The sequence below is a fragment of the Pseudorasbora parva genome, chromosome 2, assembly GCF_024679245.1.
Source record: "Pseudorasbora parva isolate DD20220531a chromosome 2, ASM2467924v1, whole genome shotgun sequence".
Lineage (NCBI taxonomy): Eukaryota > Metazoa > Chordata > Actinopteri > Cypriniformes > Gobionidae > Pseudorasbora > Pseudorasbora parva.
The window spans coordinates 38,445,537-38,460,556 of NC_090173.1; the positions used below are offsets into that span (position 1 = coordinate 38,445,537).

The window sequence follows — 15,020 nt, forward strand, 5'->3', positions numbered from 1 at the left end:
ACTTTATATCACTCAATTCTGACTTTATATCACTCAATTCTGACTTTATATCTCTCAATTCTGACTTTATATCTCTCAATTCTGACTTTATATCACTCAATTCTGACTTTATATCACTCAATTCTGCCTTTATATCTCTCAATTCTGCCTTTATATCTCTCAATTCTGACTTTATATCACTCAATTCTGACTTTATATCACTCAATTCTGACTTTATATCACTCAATTCTGACTTTATATCACTCAATTCTGACTTTATATCACTCAATTCTGACTTTATATCTCTCAATTCTGACTTTATATCTCTCAATTCTGACTTTATATCACTCAATTCTGACTTTATATCACTCAATTCTGCCTTTATATCTCTCAATTCTGACTTTATATCTCTCAATTCTGACTTTATTTCACACAATTCTGACTTTATATCACTCAATTCTGACTTTATATCACTCAATTCTGACTTTATATCACAATTCTGACTTTATATCACTCAATTCTGACTTTATATTACTCAATTCTGACTTTATATCACTCAATTCTGACTTTATATTACTCAATTCTGACTTTATATCACTCAATTCTGACTTTATATCACTCAATTCTGACTTTATATCACTCAATTCTGACTTTATATCGCTCAATTCTGACTTTATATCACTCAATTCTGACTTTATATCACTCAATTCTGACTTTATATCACTCAATTCTGACTTTATATCACTCAATTCTGACTTTATATCGCTCAATTCTGACTTTATATCACTCAATTCTGACTTTATATCACTCAATTCTGACTTTATATCACTCAATTCTGACTTTATATCTCTCAATTCTGACTTTATATCTCTCAATTCTGACTTTATATCACTCAATTCTGACTTTATATCACTCAATTCTGCCTTTATATCTCTCAATTCTGCCTTTATATCTCTCAATTCTGACTTTATATCACTCAATTCTGACTTTATATCACTCAATTCTGACTTTATATCACTCAATTCTGACTTTATATCACTCAATTCTGACTTTATATCACTCAATTCTGACTTTATATCTCTCAATTCTGACTTTATATCTCTCAATTCTGACTTTATATCACTCAATTCTGACTTTATATCACTCAATTCTGCCTTTATATCTCTCAATTCTGACTTTATATCTCTCAATTCTGACTTTATATCACTCAATTCTGACTTTATATCACTCAATTCTGACTTTATATCACTCAATTCTGACTTTATATCACTCAATTCTGACTTTGTATCTCTCAATTCGGACTTTATATCTCTCAATTCGGACTTTATATCTCTCAATTCGGACTTTATATCACTCAATTCGGACTTTATATCACTCAATTCTGACTTTATATCTCTCAATTCTGACTTTATATAACACAATTCTGTAGTTGTTTATTGACACAATTCTTTATCACACAATAAAACTGCCAGTTGGCTAGGGTTAAAAAATAAAATCTATGACATGGTGGACTAATTTGTCGAAGATATTGTATTGATTTATTGATTTATGATATTGTGTTGCCATAAGGTTTGCGTGACAACTTCATCACTGTGACATGCGATACTCCTCGTGACACCAGAACAAAAACAAATCAAGATTTTTGTGACAGGTGCAGTTTCAGCGGGACACAAAGAATGGCTCCACTATGTATCTTGCATTAAATGAACTGCAGCGCTTTAACATGCGTGAAAGAAAACAGCTAAATAAATCAATTGTCATGGAAACAAAAGTACATATTTAATTTTAAAACACGGTTACAATAAAATATACTATAAATGCTTATTTTTTTAATTCAATCAAATAGACATCTATAGAAAATACTTTAATTGTTGTATTGTGGGTAGATGATTGAATGAACTATGTCTACATTTATTGTCATACATTGTCCTTTTACTGGTTCCTTATTGGATTAAAGAGTAATATTTTACAATAAATTACTGTAATTTACTGTGAAATTGGTGTGTGCTGGTCATTTTCTCACAAACGCAGTCAAACTAAAAAACTGAAACTGAACTGAACTGAATATTCCTAGTATTAACATGAAGATTTTGTTTTAGTATTATTTAAGCATAAAGATTTACCAAAAAGTTCTGAATTCATAATTGTTTAATCTTTCACAATAGTGAGTCATCTTGTGAATGTAACCCAATGATGCACAGACATCAATACTTGACATAAAACACAAAGGTGAGATATAATAAAAACATTTATACAACAAACCAACAACACAATCTAAAAGCCAAGCGAAGTTCTGCAGCAAAACAAACAAGAATCAAGAAACTCCACATATTCTTGCTGCACTGCATGCTGGGTATCTTAGTACATATGAACTGTAGAAATACAGTATGATGTAAATTCACAGTAAAATCTCTTTTTTTAGTGCTGTGAGATAAAAGAAAAAAAGAGGGAGGAAAACGGGATACTATAATTTCTACACTAAAATACTGTATTTTCACACTAAAATGTTTCGAAAGTGCTTGCTCTTTGATTACTGAAAGCAAAGAAAACCACCAAATCACAAGGAATTTTTGATATTTTTGATATTTATTTCAATAATCATTGTTCATCAAGTGCATTTTTATTAAGTATGACCCATTAAAATTGTTGTTAATTTCCCAAGAAGCAGTGTAACTTTTATTTTGATATTTGTTTTTAATGACCCTAAAGGTTTGTATGAGGAACAAAAAAAAGTGTATATATATATATATATATATATATATATATATATATATATATATATATATATATATATATATATATATATAATACATATATATATATATATATATATATATATATATATATATATATATATATATATATATATATATATATATATATATATATATATATATATATAATACATATATATATATACATGAGGAAAGAACAAAACATTAAACTTGGTTAAGGTATTCATCTTACAAAATGATTTGGCAAAAAAACACAGCTACGTGTGGTTTTATTCAATCCAAAAAGAAATTAAACACAAAAGATCAAGCATGCATATTCCTTTTGCATGCATGTGTTCATAACTTCTTGCCTGGTCAAAACAAGTCTGCACAATTTGGCATATTTCATCTGTTGTTAAAAATAAAACAATTGCAATATGCTTACAAAATCTTTAACATATTTAAATAACATTTAAATAATGGGTACAGATGTCAAGTTTCCTAGGCCAGACATCACTTTTGGCCACTACTGTATAAATAATATAATACACTTTTAAGTTATTATGTAGCTGAAATCGTATCCTTGCATATATCATTGTTATATAAGAAACCTTTTAGAAGACATGAAACATTTCATTCAAAGGGCTTGTCATTTTTAGCATTGTACACATACAGACCTGACAACACAAAGACCTTACTTTAAGCCCATTCTAAACAGACTGAAATAATACTGCAGAAAAGAAGTTAACACACCTTTATTTCAGCATCTATTATGATGCTGCATAGTTTTACGCTATGTGACATTCTTTGAAAACCATGAGAAACCAGTTTTAAATAAATATGTGAACCTGTCGATGTCTTCTTATCTATTGGGAAAATTTCAGTGCAGTTTTTATTTAACTTTTGCACTTGATATATTAAAGAATTCTAATATTATACATTGATATTACATTAGTATTATGTTTGGAAAGCTCAAAGATACCACCACAAGAATAACTATAATTATTCACTATAAGAATGACTATACATTATTCAAAATATCTAAAAGGCAAGACTTTGAAGTATGCTTAAGCAAGTCAAACAGTACAGGTTAAATTTGGTTTTGTAAAGTTATTCTTTGATGCAAACACATAAAACAAAAAACTGTATGTCCTTTTATATAACGTATATGCTGGTATGTTGAGAGTCAGGTTTGTTTATTTCATGTGACATTTTTGACTGAATTTTTTACCATTGTAAGAATTGTTGAGCTCATTATGTAGGTGTGCCAAAGGCAAGCCGGACTTCAATGAGAACAAAAGGTGAGTAGGCGTCGGACCATGGGATAAATAAGTCCAGAGTCGTTATTGAAACCAGAAGGATGAAGATGTTCTGGACACTGAGTTTGGTGTTGGTCACTCTACTAATCAAAGGTAAATGCCTACATTTTAATGGTATGTTCTTTGTAAATTCTTTCACTTACTCCTGACAAAATAAATTACAATTAAAAATGCTAAAACTTAGTAGTATGTTTTTTTTAATTAATTTCTATATAAATATGTATAACATATTACTAGGCATTTGAACAAATCCAATAATTATTTAGGAAGTTTTGAATACTTTATTTCATGTGGCCCTTAGAAAAATACTTGGTAGCACTTTATAATAAGTATAATAAAGTACTTACAAATCATTAACAAACTATTAGTTTATATATTATATAGTTCAATCAAGGTTAATTTATTGTAGTCTCTACATTGTTAACATATTAATAGGCTAGACCTATATAGTAAGTTCTTTATTCATTTTCTCTGTAATTAACACAAATATTGTTTAATTTTCTTGTAGTAAAGGAATTGTTAATTGTTATTAGAAGTAAATAGTTTAGAATAGGTCACAGAAAATAAGAAAATGTCATTAATTAGGTGGTTTATTAGACATTATTAGACCTTTATTAAGCAATAATTGCATTCATATTCAATTTGCAAAACGCTTACAAATAGCCTACATAGAGAAAATCTAGGATTTGTTGATCTGTGCTTTGAATTTTTTTTAAATTGAACTTGCATGAAACACAAGGTACAGTAGCGCCTAAATATTCCTCTTTTCTTTTCTTTGTCTCACACCCATACCCTATGGGATTACATTTCCGCCAAAATGTACTTCGGTCACGTATCAAAAAATAATAAGCGGGATTTAAAAATCTGAAAACATGTAAAAAATATAGCCTATTGCTAAAAAAAAAAAAAAAAAAAAACATTGGTTATTGTAAGCGTAAATCAACTAAATTAAAAGCGCATATTAAAAAAATAACGAGCATGAATCAAAATTGTAAATATATTCAAAAATAATATCTCTGAGATGTGACAACACACACCAACTCTTTCTGTCTTTGTTCAATTTTATTTAAACCTCCTCACCTGTAAATTTAGAGTTGATTTAAACCGAGTTTAAAGTTATAGAGCAACATTAAAGTTAAGTTATCTTAATTAAAGATTAAAGTGAAACACTCAGTTTCAGTCAATCTCATGTCAATCTTGAGTACCTATAGAGTAGTATTGCATCCTTCATATCTCCGAAAAGTCTTTAGTTTTATTATATTTATAAAAGAAATATAGGCTGTACTGAGTCTTTCCGGAAAAAAATGAGCGCCTGGAGGCGTATCGTGTGGGCGGAGCTAAAGAATGACGATCGCTCACAAAGCGGTGACGTCCTCAAGCGTGGAGAAACCCATAGCTATCGATCAGATTCAGCTAATACAGATAATGATCCAGAATCAGAATCGGAGGCTGAAATAAATTGAACAGGAGAAACAGCAACAGCAGGACGTCCGTCTCTGTGGTATGTACTGTATTTAGTGACCTGTCAACATTTGTGTGTGTTTACTCGCAGTTTATGAGGACATGATTCGGTTTATAGACTATCGTATGCGACTAAACCGTAGCAGTAGCAAGCAAAACGGTTTTGCACATCAGACTAGTGTAACGTTATACATAGAACAACAATGAAGTCCGTTCATTGCATTTGAATGACGAAGCACGCGATCGTGTCGTTTACTGATGTTTACTCACGCGACGATAGCCAACAGCACAGACATTTGAAGCAGTTTTACTCACCGGCTGCTTGACATGTTAGGCGCTTGCTTTTCTCATGTAGCTACCGGCCACAACGAACTTGTTCCTGCCGCCTTGAGAAAATGAAAAAATAATTATTTGTTCTTGCAGCGTTTATATACCAAGCTTAAACACTTAATATGCATGACGTCACTGTTTTCACAAATTTGTTTGGTAGTTTACACGGATAACAATAGACCTGTATTCAAAAACTTAAACTATGCCATTTTCAAAATTTTGCATTTTCAGGCTCCTAAAACGCAGAGGTTGTGTAAATAAATGATTAAAACAACTTTAAAAATTCTCAGTTTTTAGTTAAAAATCAGCGTTGTGTAAATGGCCCCTAAGTTTACATTGTCCCCTTACCTTGGGCTGGACATAGCCTACACCAGAAGATTTTAAGGCCGATTTTGAGTCCGTTTTGCGATCCGGTGGCGTGGCCCGATTCGAGGCTTGTCCAGAACAACTTTTTGTCCCCATTTGTGTTGTGTCATTAAGAATATTTATATGCGATTATTTTACCCGATAACGTCAGAGCCTCCGTGGTCCCAAATCATAAATGTCAAACACGTTTTTTTACGTTTTATGTTATTTTTTCTTGATGAAAAATGACATAGGCCTACTTGAGTGTGTAGCAGAGGAGAAGCCTATGCAAACTTTGGGACATACTGCTTCATGTTTGGATGTTGGACAACTCTGCCGCTTGTTACGTGCATCCAGTCACCGCGAACTACCCTGTCAATCATTTTGTCATTGTGCCTCCACATTCTACAGTTTTTTTTAACACTTTTTACTCATGTTTGTAGTTCTAATCAAATCCCTGTTCAAAAGCAATCGGTTGTGGGCAATATCAACCTTTAGAGTGTGCACTGATCTGATTCTGACTAGAAATAGGCTGGTAGACCATCTGGTTATCTTTGGGATACTAATTTCAACATACTACCATTTAATTCTATTTCCGCATACTATTTAGGACAGATAGTATGCAGATTTTGACACACCGCGTGAAATCATTCCTACAGTCAACATGGTCTCGCTGTGTCATTTTAACATTGTAATGCTAAAATAGGTTGAAATTGTCTCACAGTTTGTGTCCCAGGCCTTCATTCATTTCACTGTCATGGTTTCTGATCAGTGACACACCTCTTCCCTGTTCCGTTGATTATCACCCTCATATGCATTTAAGCCTTCAGTCTTTCTCAGTTCATTGTAGTGATGCAAAGTCCGACTCATTTCCACAAACCGATTCTTTTCGGACAGTTCGGCTCAATGAAACGGTTCAAAAAGCAGATTCATTCCTGATGTCATCATGCAAGGTTGACACTATGCATTTCTTTTATGTTTTTATGCATTTCTCAGTGTCGTTATATCAAGGAAACATTCAAATTAAGTAATCTGTGTCAATGCATATTGAAACAATCGAATAAAGTTATTTGCGTGAGTGCATTTTGCTGATTATTGCTAATATACTATTAAATAACATTTTATTAAATCCTGCAAAAACAGGTTTTAATAAAAATTAAATAAAAATAAATATTTTAATAACATTTTTATTTAAATCTGTAGGTTTAAAAAAAAAAAAAAGGTTCTAACATCTGTCGAAGTTTGCGGAGGATTACCGAGGATTCTGATGATTAAGTTGGCGACGCATGTTCTGAGGCACACGGATACTGGAAATATGCTTATTATGACTACTGACTACTATTGATTATTGAGACAATAGTTGTCAGTAGTCATAATAAACATATTATATTTTTTTTTTTCAGTCTGTGGTTAGAGCCGGCTTGTTCAGATCCTTTTGAATCCTCTGTAATTCTTGGCTAACTTTGACAGTTGGTTGAACCGGCTCTTTCGGTTCTTTTTTAGTCGGACGTTCTACTTCGGCTTTTGCGCCTTGTGTCATCAACCCGGAACTACAGTTCCATTCAGTTCAAATAAAGAACCGGCTCAACCGGTTACTTGCTGAGTACCGGCTCAAAAGAACGATTCGTTTAAGAACGGACATCTCTAGTTCATTGTCTTGTGTTAAGGTTATTTGGAATGTGTCTTGTAGTCTTGATCTCTGTGTTTATTAAATATACAATTTACTTGTCTTTCCTGGATTTAACTAAAGCAACCCATGATACTTGATAGTATTGGTGAATAACGGTTGTATTTTTTAATTCATACATTTTTGATCTTGTTTCAATTTCTCCAGGGTCTGACTGCCAGTCTCTTGGTAAATAATTTCTCATCACATAATAATGCAATTTATTGAGTAACATTAACTTTTTTTTCTGAGAGCATCACAATAAAGGTCCTTCATCTCTCTTCTTGTTTGAAGCGTGTGGCAGTGCCCCTCTCAACTCAAAGATCGTGGGGGGAGATAATGCATCCGTTGGTGCTTGGCCATGGCAGGTCAGCCTTCATGAAGATGGAAGTCATTTCTGTGGCGGATCACTCATCAACGATCAGTGGGTTCTGACTGCAGCTCACTGCTTTCCAGGGTAACAACACTAAGATCTTCAATAACCTGTTTGCTTCTCCTTGATTAATATTATGATTGTAATTACTTGGTCGTGTCCCCCTTGCAGGGGTAATGCTATGAACATTACTGTGTACCTGGGTCGACAGTCTCAAGAACTACCCAATCCAAACGAGCTGTCCAGAATGGTCTCTCAACTCGTACTTCATCCGGGCTATGACAGACAATCTCATAACAATGACATGGCTCTCTTGCATCTCTCCTCACCTGTGAGCTTCACTGATTACATCCAACCAGTCTGTCTGGCGGCAGAGGGAAGCGTGTTCAACAGTGACTCGATGTGGGTCACAGGTTGGGGAACCATTAATTCAGGCGGTAAGAATCAAGAAGATTTTTTTTTTTGCTTACTTGGTGATCTAAGACGCTCAATGTCTGACACTTTAGGAACGTTTCTCTAAAATAAACAGTGTGCAACAGGGCCTGCTATTGAGAGATGTGCAGGTAAACCTGACTCCCCATGTCATCTGACCTCAAAAGGTGCACTAGCGTTACAAACTTTATGTCCTTGTTAGCGCGACCACCTCCCATGCCGTAGACGGCAGTTCGAGTCCCGCTCAGAGCAGGGCGAAAAGGAATGGAGGGGTTACATTGGTGCAGTGACCCGGGATGGGAGTGAGGTTTAGGAGGGTGAGTGTAATGAAGGCCAGCTACTGAGAGCTGTGCAGGTAAACCTCACTCCCCTGTTCTCAAGAACTGCACTAGCGACTGATGCTGGAACCTGCAGTCCTTGTTAGTGTGCCAGCCTCCCATGTTGATGACTCACTGTGCGACTCATTTATATGATCATAGATGCCCAAGCATACATACCATTTAATCCCCACATCTTTCACCCCTTAAAGTTGAGCAATAGTTTACTTTAATTACAACCATTCTCTTTCTGTGTGTACAGCACATGCATGTATTGACAATGCCTATTCAGTGCCGCACCAGTGGACACATATGGAGACAGCCATCAAAACACAGGAGATTGCCAAGCCTGTTATTGCATAATTTAACTGTGATATTAATATGCTTCCTTTAAACAAAACAAAAAATAAACAAAATTAAAGTATATTCAAGTATTCTCAGAAATACACTTAAAATTGCACTTTATATACTTGTACTCAGTATAATTAAGTATTTGAAATATACTTGGCTTTTTCACAGTTTTACATATATTGTTTGAAATATTGATTTATATAAAACAAGATATGTTTAATCTAATTTCCTGTAGCATTGTCCACTGGTAGTGTGCATAGGAATTTACTTCAAATCTACTTTATTCTTTCCTCGCTGCTGCCTGAATTTTCTGATTATCCATGTTTTCACTATTATACGGTAGGAGGCACTATTATACATCTTCTAGTACATAATCTCAGAATCAAAAAAGAAGCAGAAACAAATGATAGGAAATAGCTTTCATAAATGTAAAATATCAATTGTCAAACATTAAACAGCATATAAACTGCCAAACGTTAACAAATGAAGTGTTGAACCCTACAGTCTATGGTTGAACCCATGAAAAGGTGGTGATGCATGCACTTGAACAATTCCATCTGTGTTTTGATCATTGTTCTGAATCCTTTCCAGATGTAGTCTTTGACAAAAATGTGATATAAACCTGCATTTAAGTGTTGATAAATAAAGTGCAAGTGGGCTAAACTATAAGTATGTTTTGATCAAATAAAAAACAACGTACAAGTATACAGACAGTATAAAACTGTAAAAGGTGTATTTTCATATGCTAAAAAAGTATTTGACTATCAGTAAACCTATAAGTTTACTTGTATAGGTGCAGTTCAAACAAACAAAAATTATGTGAAGTTTTCTTTTATACAATAAAAAGTGGGCCAATTTACTCCCAAGTCGTTTTGAAACAGTACACTTCTAAAATATAAAAAATATAATATAAATATATATAATATATAATATAAATAATATAATATATATTATTTAAATAATATAATATAATATATAATCTAAAATATAAAGACTAATTACATAATATGAATAAAAACGATGATACTAAAATAACACTCATCTTTTGCCCTTTTAAAACCTGGCTTTTGCACCAACTTTGCCCCTCAGACGCATTTAAACACAGATTGAATTTAGGCTTTTGTTCACACATAAACATTCGTCAGCAAACATAAACAGAAGCTCAACTGAACCCGTTTGACACACGAGAACAAATCTCAGTGGTTTTTGAGGAAGCTCAAACCTCATTGGTTCTCGCACGTCAAGCTACATGCTTGAGAATGAAAGTCTTAAAGGATTTTTCTTTTCTTTTTTTGAGGGGTGAACTATACTTTTAATGTCTGGTGTAAATACGTTCAATGTAGTTTAAACTATTTATTCTGTTTCGCAATATCAGTATACTACTCAGTATAATCTCAGCCTGTTATTTAAGCTTTACTCATGAGTTTTTCTGTTTCCCAGTACCCCTTCCTTCACCTCAAATTCTACAGGAGGTGACTGTGCCTCTGGTTGGAAATAGTAAATGTAACTGTTCTTATGGATATATAACAGACAACATGATGTGTGCTGGACTGCCGGAAGGTGGAAAAGATTCCTGCCAGGTATCAATAGTATATGGCTTGTACTTGTTAATTTAATTTAATAATATTTCATTACAATAATATGTATATTCTATCCCCTGCTTCTAAACCTATCCATCACAGAAAACTTTCTGCATTTTTACATTTTCAAAAAACATTATGAATAATTGTTTTCCTCATGGGGACCAAAAAAAAAACATTTTGATCAAGGACCACACACACACACAAACACACACACACACTCACACATTTCTTTTTTTTCTTCTTCTTCTTTTTTTTTTTGATAGAGAGTGATTTTAATTATTTGTCATTGTACAGGGTGACTCTGGAGGTCCAATGGTCATCAGACAGGGCTCTTCATGGATCCAGGCTGGAGTTGTGAGTTTTGGCCGTGGTTGTGCTCTGCCTGATATTCCTGGTGTGTATGCCAGAGTTTCTCAGTACCAGCGATGGATCAGTGGTATAATCAGAAACAACATGCCTGGTTTCGTCAGTTTTGAATCCACTAGTCCTCCTCAGCCTGAGAATGTGAACTGCCCTTCTACTCCACGTATGATTGCATGGCCATGACAAAGCAACATTAAATTATGGAAATAAGAGCTTACTTACACTTTCCCTTTAGCTCCCATTTAACCTTTCTCTCACTCTTTTCTCTCCAGCGACATTGTGTCAAGGTTCTTCATGGCCATGGATGGCTATTCTTACTCACAATGGTAACCCTACATGTGTAGGAACTTTGGCCTCGGATCGATTCATCATGACCTCTGCTAGCTGCTTTTCTGGGTAATCAAAACAGGAAAACTTAATTTCATATGAACTCAGTGGCCTAAACATAGGTGACTTATGCCCTGACATTCAATATCTCATTCTTCAGATTCACGGGTACGAATGGATGGACAGCGACCCTCAGTATTGCCCAGTTGGACTGTTCCAGCAGCCCTCTGCCGATTGATGTGGCAAAAGTCATATTCGATAATATTTTCGGCAATGGTATAGCACTTGTGGAACTGTCTGAACCATTTGCTTTGGTTGGCAATGTTCCGATTGACTTGATTGATTTAGAATTTGCCCCTGGTACTCAGTGTTCAGTAGTTGGTTGGAATTCAGGAGCTGCTCTATGTGAGTTTATGTAACCACTTATTCAGACTTTTTATGTCAGCAAATTCAATGGCATCTGAAGAATGATGTTTCTTTACAATTTGTTTTTCTTTCCACCATAAGCGGAACTATCTTTTCTGGAAGTCCAGACCACCATTGTACACTGCGATCCTTCAGACAGCACACCGATCAACATCTGCACAGAGCGTCTGCCTGTTCAGCAGGTATCTGCGGGCTTGTCTTTTGACACATTTAATATATTGTAAAATAAATGTTCTACTAGGTGTTTAGTATGAAATTTGTAACCGTCTCTCTTACTCGCTCTCATTCAGCATGATAACGGCAGTCCCCTGCTGTGTAGAATGAACGACATGTTGGTTCAGATCGGAATTTTGTCCATTGCCCCGGACAGCCACACCAACCCACAATCCTCTTCCAGCACAGTCTTCATCAAGACCTCGCCCTTCAACAGCTTCCTGTATGACGTTCTCAGTGACCACCAATCTATTCTGGATGGGGCGGAGTCATTCTCACCCCTCTCTCTCACCTGCATCCTGCTGCTCTCTTTCCCAGCAGTCCTCCTGGCACTTTATTAAAGCTGTTATCTGTCACTTTGTTGCTGAATACACTGACATATGAAGTAGGCATTATGGGGCATTAAAGGCTATTTGTTCTTGCATTAGTAATACAGCTATTGAGTTAAAAAAAATCTTGAATTGTAATAAGTAATTTTTAACAGTGTATATTTTAAATAAAACAAACTAACATTCTCAATTTCTGCAACTCACAATCAAAGTAAATAAAAGGGCTGAGTGTATTACTATTTAAATAAATTTAAGCTTATAGAAACCTGGTCACTCAAGATATTTTTGCATACAGTAAGAATGAGTGATGAGTTTTATATATATATCAGCACACACACACACACACACACACACACACACACACACACACACACACACACACACACACACACACACACACACACACACACACACACACACACACACACACACACACACACACACACACACACACACACACACACAAATAAATTGCATTAAGACAAATACCTTCCAAAAAAAAAGATGTGTTTATAGTACTGAAACCTGAAGAGAATTTGCTATACTTTTTTGAGACAAGGGGTCCCTCAGGAATTTCCTATGGGTTTTTAGAACATCATTTTCAGATTTATGAGTACAATAAAGTGGCTAACATACAATAAAGGTCATTTTATTAGTCTATTAATATGTTTGAATTAATATTATTACATTAGTCATACCTCATATTTAATTTTTATTCATATTTTCAATTAGGGCTGTGTTTATTTAAAGACAAAGTAATAAACTACATTAGGCTATTCAAAATGCACTTGTAATATATAAAACCACATGTACAAAAGGCAGAAAGTAAACTTAAACTGGTAAATTTAGGCTTCATAAGCTGGCAAGTATAGAGAGTCACAACACAGACAGAATGTTTATCTGAATTATTTTTCACTAAATCCACTGCAGTGTATTTTATTGTATTTTGTGTGCCCAAGGCAAGTCCAGCTTCAGTGAGAAAATGAGGTGTAGACATCAGGCTGTACATATGGACGTAGGTTCAGAAAAATTCAGAGTTTGGTCATATAATCTGGATTAAAGTATTCTTTGCCTAACAAGAATAAAGCAAATACACATAACAATAAGGAAAATCAAGCGTATGGCGTCAGTTATGTTAGTCAAACTCGCATCACCAGGCTGTCAGCCGATCACCTATAGGAATACGACGTCTATCACAACATACATATATAAGCTTCATCAGCAGCTTTCTCGTTTCTCTGGAGCTAATTCCCCACCTCCATCCCATCTCCTCCTCTTGTCAGTCAGGATTTGAAATTCTAATTCCTCAGACTAAATTCCTGAATTATTTTTTACATTTGAATATTGACATTACTGATATCTGCAAAACATTATGTTAGTTCTGTTCTGTTTACCCTAAGGGGGTTTATCGCTCTCCCTGCTCTTATCCATGATAGGCTGCATGAATGCGCAGAGTTCTTGCCCAGAACAGAACCATACCGGCATTCCAAACTATATGATAATTGTCAATCAATCATCCTTGACGATTGTGGTCCTGTCAGAAATGAATGAATGACGCATCTCTCCACTAAGAACTTCATTCAACCATGAGATGATGCTGTTGGGTAGACATTCAGGCATGAAGTGGAAATAAGTGTAGAACTGCTGAACTTGAAAATATGAAGCCAAACCTGTCATTTCATAATTAGCATGCTAAGGTGTGTCCATGAGCGTATTTACCAAATATTTCTCAAGCACAATGGTCTAATGATGGGCAACTTTTGTCCCTCTTTGCTTTATAACTCCTGATATCCGATCATGAAAAGACCAGGTGTAAATGCCCTCTGAAATTCTTTGGAGATGGATTTAAACCCACAGTCGGATGACCTCCTTACCTCCTTTAAAAAAAAAATTTTTTTGTAGACTTTTAGACAGAAATTTTACCGAAAACGGCACATATACAGTAATACAATATAAATATAATTTCATATCACTTAAATCACCCAGTCCTTGAAAAATCTGTAAACGCTCGGCTGTATAGTAAAGATGATTGCTGTAGCCTATAGGCGTGGGTTTCAAAATGCCAGTGTATGTAATTGTATAAAGCTGATCCTTGATCAGGTAAAAACCATATACAGCTGTGGCCAAAGGTACTGGCAGTGACACATTTCTGCTTCAGTTGTTGTGTTGTTGATCCACTTTTTTCTTGTGTTTTCAATGGTTCCCTCCAAAGAAACATGTATAGCCATTATTGCTTTGCATCATAATGGAATCAAATTGATGCAAAGAATATTGCACCAGAAAGAACCATTTACTGAATTATGAAGAACTTGAATAAAATAAAAGAGGTTCAACTGCACTGAAGAAGGCTTAAGGGGGCCCTTAGCGTTCAGCAAGCTCCTGAGGAGTCGGCGACAGAATCTTGTCACCACCACCACCAGTGCAGAGCTGCTCAGCAGGTGGGTGTGAGAGCACCTGAAGATTCTCCACGTACAGTGAGACCAAGACTTTTG

The 15,020-nt window shown here is 34.7% G+C and overlaps 1 protein-coding gene across 1 annotated transcript; it reads left to right on the top strand.

Moving 5' to 3' along the window:
• Nucleotides 1-3,970: 3,970 nt before the first annotated feature.
• zgc:165423 (uncharacterized protein LOC100101646 homolog) lies at nucleotides 3,971-12,714 on the top strand. The gene is made up of 10 exons (XM_067419320.1): nucleotides 3,971-4,105; nucleotides 7,983-8,003; nucleotides 8,109-8,271; nucleotides 8,359-8,624; nucleotides 10,728-10,867; nucleotides 11,165-11,396; nucleotides 11,506-11,629; nucleotides 11,721-11,965; nucleotides 12,068-12,168; nucleotides 12,277-12,714. The coding sequence occupies exons 1-10, from the start codon at nucleotides 4,054-4,056 to the stop codon at nucleotides 12,538-12,540; spliced, it is 1,608 nt and encodes a 535-aa protein (XP_067275421.1). The 5' UTR covers nucleotides 3,971-4,053; the 3' UTR covers nucleotides 12,541-12,714.
• The last annotated feature ends 2,306 nt before the right edge of the window (nucleotides 12,715-15,020 follow it).

Coding starts and splice junctions, on each gene's coding strand:
- zgc:165423 (XM_067419320.1), top strand. CDS start 4,054: ATGAAGATGTTCTGGACACTGAGTTTGGTGTTGGTCACTCTACTAATC. Junction 4,106..7,982: donor GGTCACTCTACTAATCAAAG/GTAAATGCCTAC, acceptor CAATTTCTCCAG/GGTCTGACTGCCAGTCTCTT. Junction 11,966..12,067: donor GAATTCAGGAGCTGCTCTAT/GTGAGTTTATGT, acceptor TTCCACCATAAG/CGGAACTATCTTTTCTGGAA.